Source organism: Hyperolius riggenbachi, chromosome 9 (assembly GCF_040937935.1).
Source record: "Hyperolius riggenbachi isolate aHypRig1 chromosome 9, aHypRig1.pri, whole genome shotgun sequence".
NCBI classification, from domain to species: Eukaryota; Metazoa; Chordata; class Amphibia; order Anura; family Hyperoliidae; genus Hyperolius; species Hyperolius riggenbachi.
The window spans coordinates 121,363,894-121,377,370 of NC_090654.1; the positions used below are offsets into that span (position 1 = coordinate 121,363,894).

At 47.9% G+C, this 13,477-nt stretch overlaps 1 protein-coding gene across 1 annotated transcript in view; it reads left to right on the top strand.

The window, feature by feature from the left end:
• Positions 1–13,477, top strand: part of SEC23A (SEC23 homolog A, COPII coat complex component) — a 223,734-nt gene that overhangs the window by 195,576 nt on the left and 14,681 nt on the right. The window contains exons 17-18 of the mRNA XM_068253444.1: positions 11,901–11,987; positions 12,100–12,255. Coding sequence (XP_068109545.1) covers positions 11,901–11,987; positions 12,100–12,255 — 243 coding nt within the window. The remainder of the gene's footprint in view (positions 1–11,900; positions 11,988–12,099; positions 12,256–13,477) is intronic.

Below are 13,477 nucleotides of genomic sequence, written 5' to 3' on the forward strand. Positions count from 1 at the left end.
TTATGAAATGAAAGATGCCACGGTCAGTTAGGTCCCAGAGATATGTCCTGGATGGGGGAAATGGCAAGCCACGGGCCTCTAGCATGTATTGAGATAATGGCAGTTCGTAAAAGAGCGTAGCCGTTGTTAGAATAAGTTCTGTCGAAAAGGGTTGCCCTTTGGGTGGATATGCTGCTAGTTCTTTAACGTCCAAAGTTTTCCACAATAATATACACAGGGATCAGTAAGGTTCCAAAAGTATAAAAATAATAAAGTTACCTGTGCCGGTGATTCAAAAGTCAAAGCATACCTTATCTCCAAGGGTCACACATGGTGCAAGTATCGGTAGAATAGTTGTGCTCCTCTTCACAGAATGGAAGACAGCGTGTGCCGTGCAGGTTCTAAGATGGCGGCGAAGTGTCATCTGATAGAGGCAATCGATGGCGGTTGGCCTCGGTCCAGACTCTTGACGGCTAGGATGATCTTTGGGGCAGCGGAGGCAGGGTCATCGGTTCAAGTGGTATACCTGCTTGCTCCAGAAGTCGTCTCGCCTCTTCAGGTGTGCGCGAGGAGTAGGACTGGCCGTTATGCTGGAAGATAAGAGAAAACGGGAAGCCCCACTTGTACCGGACAGAAGCTTTGATGAGAGAGAGGGTTATTGGTCTCATTGCTCTCCGGTGTAATATGGTTGCAGGAGCAAGGTCAGCAAACAGCTTGACTGTCACTGGAACACCCCGAAGGGCTGTTAGGTTTCTGGTGGCTTCTAGAAGCATATCGCGTACCTCTTCATACTGCAGCTTGAGTACGACATCTCTGGGGAGATCTGGATTCTGGGGTCTCGTCAAGGCCCGATGGATCCACACTATTCGGAGATTGGATTGATCAATTTGAGGTAGGAGGTCGCTAAAAAGGTTCAAGGCTGTTGGTTTGAGGTCCTCACCGATTCTGGGAGGCCTCGTATGCGTATGTTGGCCCTCCTATTACGATTTTCCATATCTTCAAGTTTATACTCCATTGCTTCTAGTTTGGAAGTTTGTTTGTCCGTTTTGAGTTTCTGTTGCAAGAGTGTCCTATATGGAGTCTGTCTGCTGCTCTAGGTTCCTGTCTGTGGTACCGAGATCATGGAGCTGCTGTGTAAAGTCTTTGACTGCTTCTCTTAGCTCAGCTTGAAAAACTTTCTTTATGACGTCCACCATACGTTCTAGGGAGCTGTGGGAAACCGGAGTGTTCTCAGAGGCCTGACTCGACGCTGGGCTTCAGGGAGATTGTCGCTCTGGAGTGGATGACGCACTTCTTGCGGCCTCCTCCTCCGCCGTCTTGGTTTAGTTTGCCGCTCGGGATTTAAATTTTCTGGAGGGTTTTTCAGGTGATGTCTTTGTCGATTTGTCTTCCTTTTTGTTCCGCCTGCTCCCGGGCGTATCATGGAGGGGGGAAGTTAGTTTGGCAGTCTGCGGGGCTCGAATATCCAGCGATATTTGGATGCTCTTCGCTGCTCAAGTGCGGAGGTCTGGGAAGTTGGCTCCATCCCATGACGCACCACGCATGTGCCCCCAAGCTTATTATTTAAAGCCTAGATCATGTACCAATTTATGAATGCAGTGAAACATATTACCGTTTGTTATAAGATTTTATCCTAGTGCATTTTATTCGTACAGCAAAAGTACGGTATGTGAAGGCACTGGTTAAACAGCTTACTTTAGCTGGTCTCCCCACTGCAGACTTGCAGCTGCTCAGCTTATTATCCTTCCTCTAGCAATCTAAACCCAGCTCTTCATTTCTTCCACCCCCTCATTTCTGTATGAAGGGGAGGAAGGAAATGATCATTCTCCCTGCTGAACCCATGTCTCCCTGCTGGCTGCTAGACTGTAGTTGCCTTTTTCTCACTCACACTCTCTCATTAGGAGTAGAGGAAGTGAGTAGCAACTGCTGGTCTACAGCAAGAAGACCAGCATCAGTCAGATGCTGCACCAGGTGCTTTGCATGTATATTTATTCCAAAAAACATCTTTAGTAATGTTATATGCATTAGAAAACATAAACTATATTAATAAACAATCAGAAAAGGAGGTCTCTGAACTAGAGCTTTAAAGAATCTGAATGTTTTGGTTTCATTCAGCAAATCACTTATTTTTGTGGCTTATGGCAGACATTCACAAAATGGTACCGCTGCTGGTATAGATGCATATACACAGGCACTAATTATGGTCCTACCGTTTACCAATAAACTTGACAATGGCTAGTTTTCTATATGAGCATCACCTGAGCTGCTGACTTGGTTTTAATTTTATGACTTTTTTTTCCTCTTGCTCCTTCATATCAATGAACATACACACTGGGCTTGATTCACTAACCGGCGCTAAGCCAGTTAGTGAGCCCTAACAGGTAATGGGCGCAAACCTGGGCATTAGGTGGTTTGCGCCCAAACAATGAATAAAGTGCCGCTCAGTGCGCGCGCATCGCGGGTAATAGTGCGCGGTGTGACAACGTCGCAACCGCTGCCCCTTCAAACGGCACATCGGGTGTCCCTAAAGCAGCTTATTGATGCGCCGTTTCAGTGGCACTCGATGCACCGTTTTCGTTGCACGCCCAAGGGGCAGCGGGTGCGACGTTAAGGGGCAGCGGGTACGCACTATTACCTGCACTGCGTGCGCACTGAGCAGGGCTGTGCGCGAAGTAGCTTTGCGCGACTGTTAATGCGTGCAAAGCTACTTAGGGGGCACAATGTGGCTTTTCACAAAGGCGCTAACACTTAGCGCCTGTTAGTGTATCAAGGCCACTCACCCTGCAAAGCTGACACGTCTGAGTGTCCTCATAAGGGGAGTGGATCGAGCAGGAAGAGGAGTAAATGGGATGGTGATAGGAGGGAACATTGGTGCAAGCCTGCCTCTTTCTGTCTAAAAATTTGACTGTAGCCACAAGTCAAGAGTGATGGTGGGGTTGAGGAGAGAAGCAGACAATGCACAGGGCTATGTGGCTCCAGCACGAACATACCTCTTTGCCCTTATACAGCTAAGCCTTGTGTAGAATGATAATGACCCAAAATAAATGGCCAAGGCAACAAAGGAGTGGCACAAGAAGCACATAAAGGTCCTGGAGTGGCTTAGACGCATACATGCAAAAAGGGCTCTGGGAAATTTGGGAGCAGTGTGATAGTGAAGAGAGGATCTCCCTGCTATTGCACTTTTCCCAGCAGCATTAATCACTATTCCACTTCCAGGCCGCCATGGACTTAGGGGTAAGATGCAGTTTGGCTGCTAAGTTTTAATAGGGGCCAAATTGCACATTATTTATTTATTATTTTATTATTATTTGTATTATTATTTTTGGCGCTTTGAGTCCCCCAGGAGAAAAGCGCAATATAAATGTTCTGTGTTTGTTTGATTTATTGTATTTATAAAGTATACATATTACACAGCGCTGGACATTAGTTCAGGTTACAGACAATATTTAGGGGTGACCTACAGCAATACGACAATGCAGGAATACAAGAAAACCAGATCACGCAGCACAGTATGAGTACAAGGTAATGCTTAGTCACTGGATGGGAACATGGGGATTAGGCAAGTTGAGTTTATTGAAATGCATTGGGTGCACAGTAATGGAGGTGCATGATCAGGTAGGACACAAAAGGAGGAGGACCCTGCCCAAAGGCTTACAATCTAGAGGGAGATCCAGGGACACGAAAGGTAGGGGACCAGAGTTCCGCTGCAGGTTTAGAGCACTTGTGAGGGGTAATAGGCCAGAGTGAAAAGGTGAGTTTTGAGGGCCTTCTTGAAGATGTTGGAGGGGGCTGCCCTAATGGGAGGAGGTAGGAAGTTCCATAGTGTTGAGGCAGCTCTTGAGAAGTGCTGGAGGCGTGCATGGGACTGGGTGATGCGGGGGGCGGTCAGGCAAAGTTCATTGGAGGAGCGGAGTGAGCGGCTAGATGTGTACCTCTGAGTAAGATCAAAAATGTAGGTTGGACAGGTTTTGTGGACAGATTTGTAGGTCAGACACAGTATTTTGAATCTGATTCTGGACTGGATAGGAAGCCAGTGGAGGGATTCACAGCGGGGAGCCGCTGTGGTGGAGCGATGGGAGGAGTGGATAATTCTTTCTATCGCATTCATGATGGACTGCAGCAGGGCAATTCGGGTCATAGGGGGACCAGACAGAAGGGCATTGCAGTAGTCAAGGCGGGAACTTATGAGGGCATGGATGAGAGGTTCGGAAAGGGCGGATCTTGCAAATGTTATGAAGGTGGAAGTTGCAGGACTTTGTGAGGATTTGGATGTGGGAAGTGGAGAGTGCGGAGTCCAGGGTGACACCCAGACAGTGGGCTTAAGAGGTAGGGCGAATGGCAGTGTGGTTAACAGTGACATGCACATGTGGGAGGTTCAGGGGTGGCCGGGGTGGGAAGATCATAAATTCCGTTTTGTCCAGATTTACAGTAGTTACAGGAACCTAGTGGACATCCAAGGGGAGATGGCTGATAGGCAGGAGGAGACCTTGTCCATGGTAGTGGTGGATATGTCAGGGGTGTAGACAGGGCCGTGCAGAGGGTCCTTAAGTGGGGGGTGCTCAAATTTAAAAAAGGGGCCTGGCAATGCCTTCCCCCGCATTCCCCTCCCCCCTTCGTTTCTGGCTAGGGGGGTATTGATTGTCATGCTGCTGAATGCAGATGACGGGTGCCATGTGGGTTCTGGGTGCTGGCACAGGGTGTCATGTGGATTCTGGCTGTATGAGTGTGTATCAACCATCATGTAGGTGTTGATTGCAGGTACTCAGTCCCTTTTGAGTTCTGGGTGCAAGTACTGGATGCCATATGTGAGTACTTGGTGTGGGTGCTGGGCACCAAGTGGAGGCTTAGTGCAACTGGAACTACTGCAGATGAAACATGTGGGTTTTGGGTGCAGGTACTGGGTATCACATAGGTGCAAATACTTGGTGCCATGCCTGCACTGGGTGCTAGCTCTGGGTGGGTGTTGTGTGTCACGTGGGTTCTGAGTGTAGGTACTTCGGGTGCTAGTACTGGTTACTTGAGTGGGTGCCATGTGGAGGCTGTGTGCAGGTGTGAGTAGTGAGTGTATCATGTCAGAGCTGGGTGCAAGTGCTGTGCCATGTAGGTGTGAGTACTGGGTGCCAGCTATAGGGTGAAGGGGTGCAGGTATTGGGTGTCATGTGGCTGTTTGATGCAAGTACTAAGTGCCATATTGAGGCCGGATGTGAGTATTGGGTGCAGGGTGCTTGGTGCAAGTACTGGGTACTTGCTATAGTGGGGGTTACTGCTTGAGTGTAATGTGGGTGCTAAATATTGGTGGTACTGCTGTGGGTGCAGGGGGTGGGAGGTCACTGTGGGTACTGCTATGAATGGCATAGTTGCTGCTAGGGGAGGTCGAAGTCAGTGTGGTTGATGGGGGAAGGGTAGGTCACTGTGGGTGCTGGGGGAGAAGTAACTGTGGGTGCTGTGGAAAGTAGAGGTCAGTATAGGTGCTGGAGGAAAGGGAGGTCACTGTGGGTCCTTTGGGGGAGATCACTGTGGATCTCGGGAGGTAGAGGTCATTGTGGGTGCAGGGGGTGGGAGGTCACTATGGGTGCTGCTATGAATGGCATAGTTGCTGCTAAGGGAGGTAGAGGTCAGTGTGGGTGCTGGGGGAAGGGTAGGCCACTGTGGGTGCTGGGAGAAGTCAGTGTGGTTACTGGAGGAGGGAGTGGATGCTGGGTGTTGGGAGAAGCCACTGTGGGCGCTGGCAATGGGAGAGGTCACTGTAGGTGCTGCATTTGGGATGGGAGGTCCCTGTGGGTGCTTCAGGGGACAGGAGGGTAGCCACTGGGGGAGGGAAAATCACTGTGGGTGCTGGGGGAGGGATAGGTCAGTGTGGGTGCTGGGGTAGGCAGGATCACTGCTAGAGCTGGGGAGGGAGAGGTCACTGTGAGTGCTAGGTGGAGCAAGAGGTAACTGTGGGGGTTGGGGGAGGGAGAGGTCACTATGGGTCCTAGGTGGAGGGAGAGATCACTGTAGGTGCTGGGGGAGGGAGAGGTCACTGTGGGTGCTGGGGGAGGGAAAGGTCACTGTGGGTGCTGGGGAGGGAGAGGTCACTATGGGTCCCAGGTGGAGGGAGAGGTCACTGTGGGTGCTAGGTGGAGGGAGAGATCACTGTGGGTGCTAGATGGAGGGAGAGGTCACTGTGGGTGCTAGGTGAAGGGAGAGGTCACTGCAGGTGCTAGGAGGAGGGAGAGGTCACTGTGGGTGCTGGGGGAGGGGAGAGGTCACTATGGTTCCTAGGGGGAGGGAGAGGTCACTATGGGTCCTAGGTGGAGGGAGAGATTACTGTGGGTGCTGGGGGAGGGAGAGGTCACTGTGGGTCCCAGGTGGAGGGAGAGGTCACTGTGGGTGCTAGGTGGAGGGAGAGGTCACTGTGGGTGCTAGATGGAGGGAGAGGTCACTGTGGGTGCTGGGTAAGAGAGAAGTCACTGTGGGTGCTAGGTGGAGGGAGAGGTCACTGTGGGTGCTAGGTGGAGGGAAAGGTCACTGTGGGTGCTAGGTGGAGGGAGAGGTCACTGTGGGTGCTGGGTAAGAGAGAGGTCACTGTGGGTGCTAGCAGGAGGAAGAGGTCACTGTGGGTCCTAGGTGAAGGGAGATGTCACTGTGGGTAATGGGTAGGGAGAGGTCAGTATGGGTCCTAGGTGGAGGTAGAGGTCACTGAGTGCTAGGGGAGGGAGTGGTCACTGGGTACTAGGTTGAGGGAGAGGTCACTATGGGTGCTGGGGGAGGTAGAGGTCAGTTTGGGTCCTAGGTGGAGGGAGAGGTCAGTATGCCACACTGGGCCTCTTCACTTGAAAGTGTCCCGGGCGGGGGCAGAGCTTCCCGCGGGTGGGCGGGGCTTATCGTGGTCGGGGCGGCGCTTATTTTACATCGCGAGTGGGGCCTGTTCTGAAGATTTTAAAAAGGGGGGTGCCTGGGCACCCAGAGCACCCCCCTGTGCACGTGCCTGGGTGTAGAGGTAGATCTGGGTGTCATCTGCATAAAGATGATAGTCAAAGGTTTTTTTTCTGTAATTTGGGCTCCGTCTTTTGTCTTCATCTAAATTACCCTCTGAGTCTCGCAATAGCCGTAATTTACATTACAGCCTATGGCCTTTTTACCTGTCTCTGGCTTGGCCAGTGTCCAGACCTTTATCCAATGATGTGTGAATGGAGCTGAAGGTTTGAGTTTTTGAACATCACCCTCAAAACATTACTGACTTGGAAAAGATCTGCAAAGAGGCTTAGACCAAATTACCTCCTGAGGTGTGTGCAAACCTGCTTGCCAACTACAAGAAACTTGATATTTATGATAAAAGTATCAGAAAATGGACTGATGCAGTATAGATTGCCAATTGTGTGATTTAAAAACCCAAGCTTTTCAGTTTTTTTCTTGAATGTTCAGTCATTTTTTTCAGAATTGGGGAAAAGTTGAATACATGTGTGGGATACAAAGATGTTCAAAATTGACACAATAAGTCTGAATAAATTGATATGTAAAAATATGACACAGAACATTTACTGTATATCGCGCTTTTCTCCTGGTGGACTGAAAGCGCTTGAGCTGCAGCCACTAGAACGCGCTCTATAGACAGTAGCAGTGTTAGGGAGTCTTGCCTAAGGTCTCCTTACTGAATAGGTGCAGGCTTACTGAACTGGAAGAGTTCACTGGTCTCCTGTGTCAGAGGCAGAGCCCTTAGCCACTACACTATCCAGCCTCTGCTATATATACATATTTGGTGTGTGTTTGTGTCCGTCCGTCTGTCCGCGTTTAGAAGTTGAACTGTAGTGGCTGTCTGGTTTAGGATGCAAACTATTTCGAGTAGGAGTAGCAGTAGAATTCTCATCAACTCTGTCATTATATTGGAATTCTTATATATATTGGCATGAAATTTGAGTCATGCATTTGGCATGTTCTCATATATCTACTGCTGTAATGTACAGAACTCATTCAGCGATGTCTCGGGGAGGGTTATGGGAAGATCTTTGGTGCTATAAACTAGTTTATGCTATGTTTATTGTTCCCGTTTTGGATGTATGGCTTTAGGTTGAGTGTCAGAGACCAATATAAAGTTCGTCTTCCCATGTAAAGTAACCCGCAGTGGAGAGATTCAGATTGCTTGGGTGAAATGCAGTTAAATATTTACCTTCTATCTGTGACTAATATTCTTCAGACCAAACCACTAATGTGCTGTTTAATGATGCAGGGCTTTGCTTTCCCGTAATGCTGCTTATGAAAATGATTAACCTCAGGCTCAGCAGGAGCAGAGAGTAGCATTTCTTGGGGCAGTGTTTACACTCAGCCTCCATAAATGCACAGGCACCTTCTGACCACAATGCAGTGACCGCACTTCTGTAGAAGCATTGTGTGGTTGTACAAGTGTCTGCCGCTACTCAAGATCCAGCTTTATTTCTGGTCAAATCAATATTGTTCATCTTTGGTTTGGTACACAGTGGATATGTTTAATGTTCTTATATGATGTGCCCTTATTTCTTCCCCCTTGCATAACATACTTAAAGTGGAATTCTAGATATTAAAAATACACATACCGTATATTACATCAATATTATACTCAAATACTCACCTTGCCCATGAGGTTCCAGCGGGTCCCTGATGCTTCTCTGCAGTCAAGTGAGGGTTTTTTTTGTCTCACCCACTACCTCAGCCTCACTAAAGAAGTCTCAAATTCTTCTTCAGATATGACTACTGCATCTCTCCTCTTCTAGTAAAAGAATCTATGGGCAGAAAGTGGAAGCATATTTGATTGACCAGCCCGGCCACCTATTCACTTTCCCCTAATTTTAGTGATTTGAAGTGGCGAGCATAAACACCCAAGCTGAAAGGCTAAAGACACTTCTTCAATTTCTTTTACAACAGCACCAGTGGACAGATTCCTGTAAAAAAGCATCAGGAAACAGTAGGACCCTTAAAATGTACCTGTAGTGATATGATGAGATAAACATAGGTACATATAATACTAGTCCTACTAACAAGTTTTCTGGGGTTCCTTTCTGTTTTCCTGCACGGCAAGTCTTGAAAAAGTAGCACTGTTATCTATGCAAATAAGTCAGGCAAACAGTTTGTCAATTCAGCTGCTGTCATAAAAAAGTCAATAGAAGTCAAAACTATTTTACCTGGCTGAGAAAACAATGCCTGAATGTTCACCCTAAAGTACACCTGTCGTAAACCTGGGCAACCCAAACAAAGTACTACAGTAAATACAGTAGCGGGATTCTACTGTATTTACTGTAGTACTTTGTTTGCGTTGCCCTGGTTATCCAGAACTCAAGCAAAAAGCACTCTCAAGTAACCAGCAAATACCCAGGGCCTTGGGGGGCGTGTCTCTCTCCCTTTATTCCAGATTTGCAGAGCAGAAAATATATAGCAGAGCTTTGGGTGCTGTCCTCTTCTTTCCTTTACAGCTGGTGACTGTGCTGCTGCGTCCTCCGTACAGCTCCCGATAGTCATGCAACATGCATCAGGAGCTGTATGGTGTATGCAACAGCACAGCTAGCAGTTGTGAGAAGAGGATGGTGCCCCAAGCTTTGGTAAGTATTTACCTCTGCCTGCATCTCAGCAAAGATGGAATAGAGGGCTTTTGGGGGGAAAGGAGTGTTGCCGGCTGCTTAGACTCTCAAGTAACCTGAAATACAGCAGTCTAGTATAGGGCAATCCACTCTGCCAGATAACTGGGACTCTACTGTACAGTTTAAAAAAAAATACTTAAACATGGGTTACTTGCACTGAAAACTGCATATCCAGGTGATCAGAAGTTCTACAGATGTTGACTGCTAAAATAATCAGTGGTGTTGGCTAGCTGAATAGTTTTAATAGTATGCTGCCCCTACTCTTTGGAACTCCCTACCACACCCAGTAAAGACAGCACCATCCCTGGAGCTATTCAAATCCAGACTGAAAAGCCACCTGTTTAGCCTGGCATTTCCAGATTTATAAAATTCTTCCCCTGTACCACGATGGTCGGAGCCATGCTTATGCGCTTTGAGTCCCACGGGAGAAAAGCGCTTTACAAATGTTATTTGTTGTTGTTGTTGTTGTTGAATAGTTTTAACACCCCGGTAATGTAAACGGGCATTACTGTTAGTATCAGCTGTGCATAATTATTTCTTTCATCAGATCACGGTGGAGCCTATGACTGCACTATTATTTCTGTTTTCTTTTTTTTTTTCAAAAATATTTTATTAAAGAAAACTATAATACATACAGTATAGTTGACTTACCATGCCAACATCTGAAATTGGGTCATCAGGTATTTCAAACCTCCTTTACGGGACCCCATTTATACAAGTCATAATTTTACATTTATATTATTCTTGACATTGTAGATGTATAGGATTTTTTATTTTATCGCTTTAAATCCCCAACCCCCTTCCCCACCCTCCACCCTCTCTTTTTGTCTGCTGTTATATCTGTTTTCTTCATCACAGTATATTGTGGGCAGTCTTGACCCCTTTTAATAGACCCTTTAATTAAGATGAGACTTTTGTTATAAATCTTTGTGCAATATTATATTAGTATTTGTACTAAAAACTTTTTTAAGTTGTCCATAACGTTAGGTGACCATTTATTATTGCTTGTGAAATGTTCCAGTGGTGACTAGTTACAGTACTTTGGCAGATGATCCACTATGAGTAAAGGGAGTGAGTTTCATTTCATTAATTTCTCTATATTTTTTATTATAAAATATAAAGTACAAGCACTGTGGCATGTATAGTATTAATAACTGGTTCTGGTATTTGCAAAATAATAAGAATATATATTGCAATAAAGAAAAGTGAACAGAACATATATACGTTATACTTTATTTACACACTGCCTTCTATTCACTGAAATTCACTATGAATATCTCCACTTCCCCCTTGTGGTGATTTATGTAAATTATGTGTTTGTTTTTTTACATATCGATCCTAAAAGTGACCCTGTAGTAAGAGGCATATGGAAGCTGCTGATTTTATTTACCTTTGAACAGTGTATATGGACTGATTATCCTGCTGATCTTCTGCCTCCTGTAGTATAAAAGGTACCTGTAGTCAGGGTAAAAAAAAGTTAGATGCTTATCTCAGGGGGAAGCCTCTACATGGCCACCCAGAGGCTGCTCTGATCTTCCTAAGCCCCCCGCCCCTCCTTGCAATGTTCTGTGACCCTCTAAACCAGGGGTCTCAAACTCGCGGCCCGCGGGCCATTTGCGGCCCTCGATACAATATTTTGTGGCCCTCACAGGCAAAAGCTTCCTTATAGTTCGCTTCAGTGCTCCCAAGTAATCCGCCGCATCCCTGCCGCTAAACGAGTGCTGCTGAGCCCCAAATCGCCTGGGGGGCAATCCGCCGGCATTTCCTGGAAGGGGCAGAGCTTTCAGCTTCAGCTCTGCCCCTCCTGACGTCAATCGCCGCACGGATCGCCGCCTCTCCCCGCCCCTCTCTGTGAAGGAAGAGTGAGAGGGGCGGGCAGAGGCGGCGATGTGCCGCGATTGTGAAATTCCTGATGCGGCCCAGCCTCATCCTGACTTTGCCTCCTGCGGCCCCCCAAGTAAATTGAGTTTGAGACCCCTGCTCTAAACAATCTTTAACATTAATATGGTACACTCCGTTTACCAGCGTGGTTGCACTGCACAGGCACAAATTAGGGATCATTCCTCTGCAGTAGTACAGAGCCGCTGTCCATGGCTTTTTCTTTATGTACGAGTGGCTCAGTGCAACTGCACAGGCTCGAAACCACTGGCACCTGCGCGCAGTGCGGCCGTACTCCTACACTGATGTGTGTGCAACCGCGAAGATTAAGAGGGTCCCACCAGCGGTTTTGGCTACAGGTGCAGTTTAATTTAAAGGCGTACTGTAATGTTTGTAACAAGAACTGAAGGGTCAAATGTGTGCTCATAATGCTGTATATTTGTGTGTTTACAGCCTGTTCTACTGGACAGCAGTAGTATTCTTCCAGATAGAATCCTCCTTATGGACACCTTTTTTCAGATCCTTATTTACCATGGGGAGGTAAGTCTGTTTTAGAGCTATACAGTCCTTATCCATCTTCAAGGCATTGTCACTGCTTATGAATAAAGCATGGTAAAGTTTAACCTCTTTCCTAATGACTGGTTATTCACAGACTATTGCCCAGTGGAGGAAGGCAGGATACCAGGACATGCCAGAGTATGAGAATTTCCGACACTTGCTGCAAGCCCCCATGGATGATGGACAGGAAATACTTCACTCTCGCTTCCCGATGCCTCGTTATATAGACACGGAGCATGGTGGCAGCCAGGTAAGGCAAAAGCAGAAAAGAAAAATGATGGTTAATCAAACTTGTAAACTTTATGTGAGGAACAAACATGTCAGAGCAAGCAAACACACAATAAAACTAAGATATCCCCAGGGTAGCACACATAAAGCCATGTAACACCTCCATTAAATGAGGGAGGGCTTGACGTGCAAAACTGTAGAACATGGCAAACTGAACTAACAGTATGCACAGAGAAGAGCAGGGACCACTAATCGTACATCTATGAGATGCTAACAGGTCAGACTTGCATGCAGATTTAATGCTTATTATATGCAGATTAGAGCTGTCAGGTTTGTCAGGAAGTGCATTTGATTGGTCCAATTAATTCCAAACTTGTAGTTTGCATTAAATTTTCATGCGGGCCAGAATTCTTACAATGTCATTGTCCAGCTGTACGCGTGAGGACTTGAAAGAGGGCCACAAGTCCGAAACAGCGTCTGTTGCTGTCTATGGCTACCAGGGCCGGCCCGCCCGCCCATGAGGCGGGGTGAGGCGGGTTCCTCAGGCGGCAGGAAGTGGAGGGGCGGCACCAGATGAAGTGGCTGTGACTGAGCGGGGGGAGCCAGAGCCGCGATGAGGGCAGCCCGACCTCTCCCTCCCTCTCCCCGGGCCGCCCTCCATGCTCCCCCCTCGGACTTTAGGCAGCAGAGTTAGCGTGCAGGGAAGCGCTGCTGTACACAGCCTGTTACTCACCTCCCTGGGTCCGATCGCCGCTCCCGCCCTGCTGGTCTCCTCTCTGCAATGTAGCCGCTGATACATTACACACGCTGCTTCCTGTTTACACGTGTGTGTATCAGCCGGCTAGGCAGAGAGGAGACCAGCAGGGCGGGAGCGGCGATCGGATCCAGGGAGGTGAGTAACAGGCTGTGTACAGCAGCGCTTCCCTGCGCGCTAACTCTGCTGCCTAAAGTCCGAGGGGGGAGCATGGAGGGCGGCCCGGGGAGAGGGAGGGAGAGGTCGGGCTGCCCTCCCCGCGGCTCCGGCTCCCCCCTCCGCCATTATGAGGGGGCCCCTACCTGGGCAAGCTACCTATCTATCCTATCCTGGGGGGCACCTACCTAATCTAACCTGTTTTGGGGGCAGCTACCTATCTATCCTATACTGGGGGGCACCTACCTAATCTAACCTGTTTTGGGGGCAGCTACCTATCTATCCTATACTGGGGGGCACCTACCTAATCTAACCTTTTTGGGGGGCAGCTACC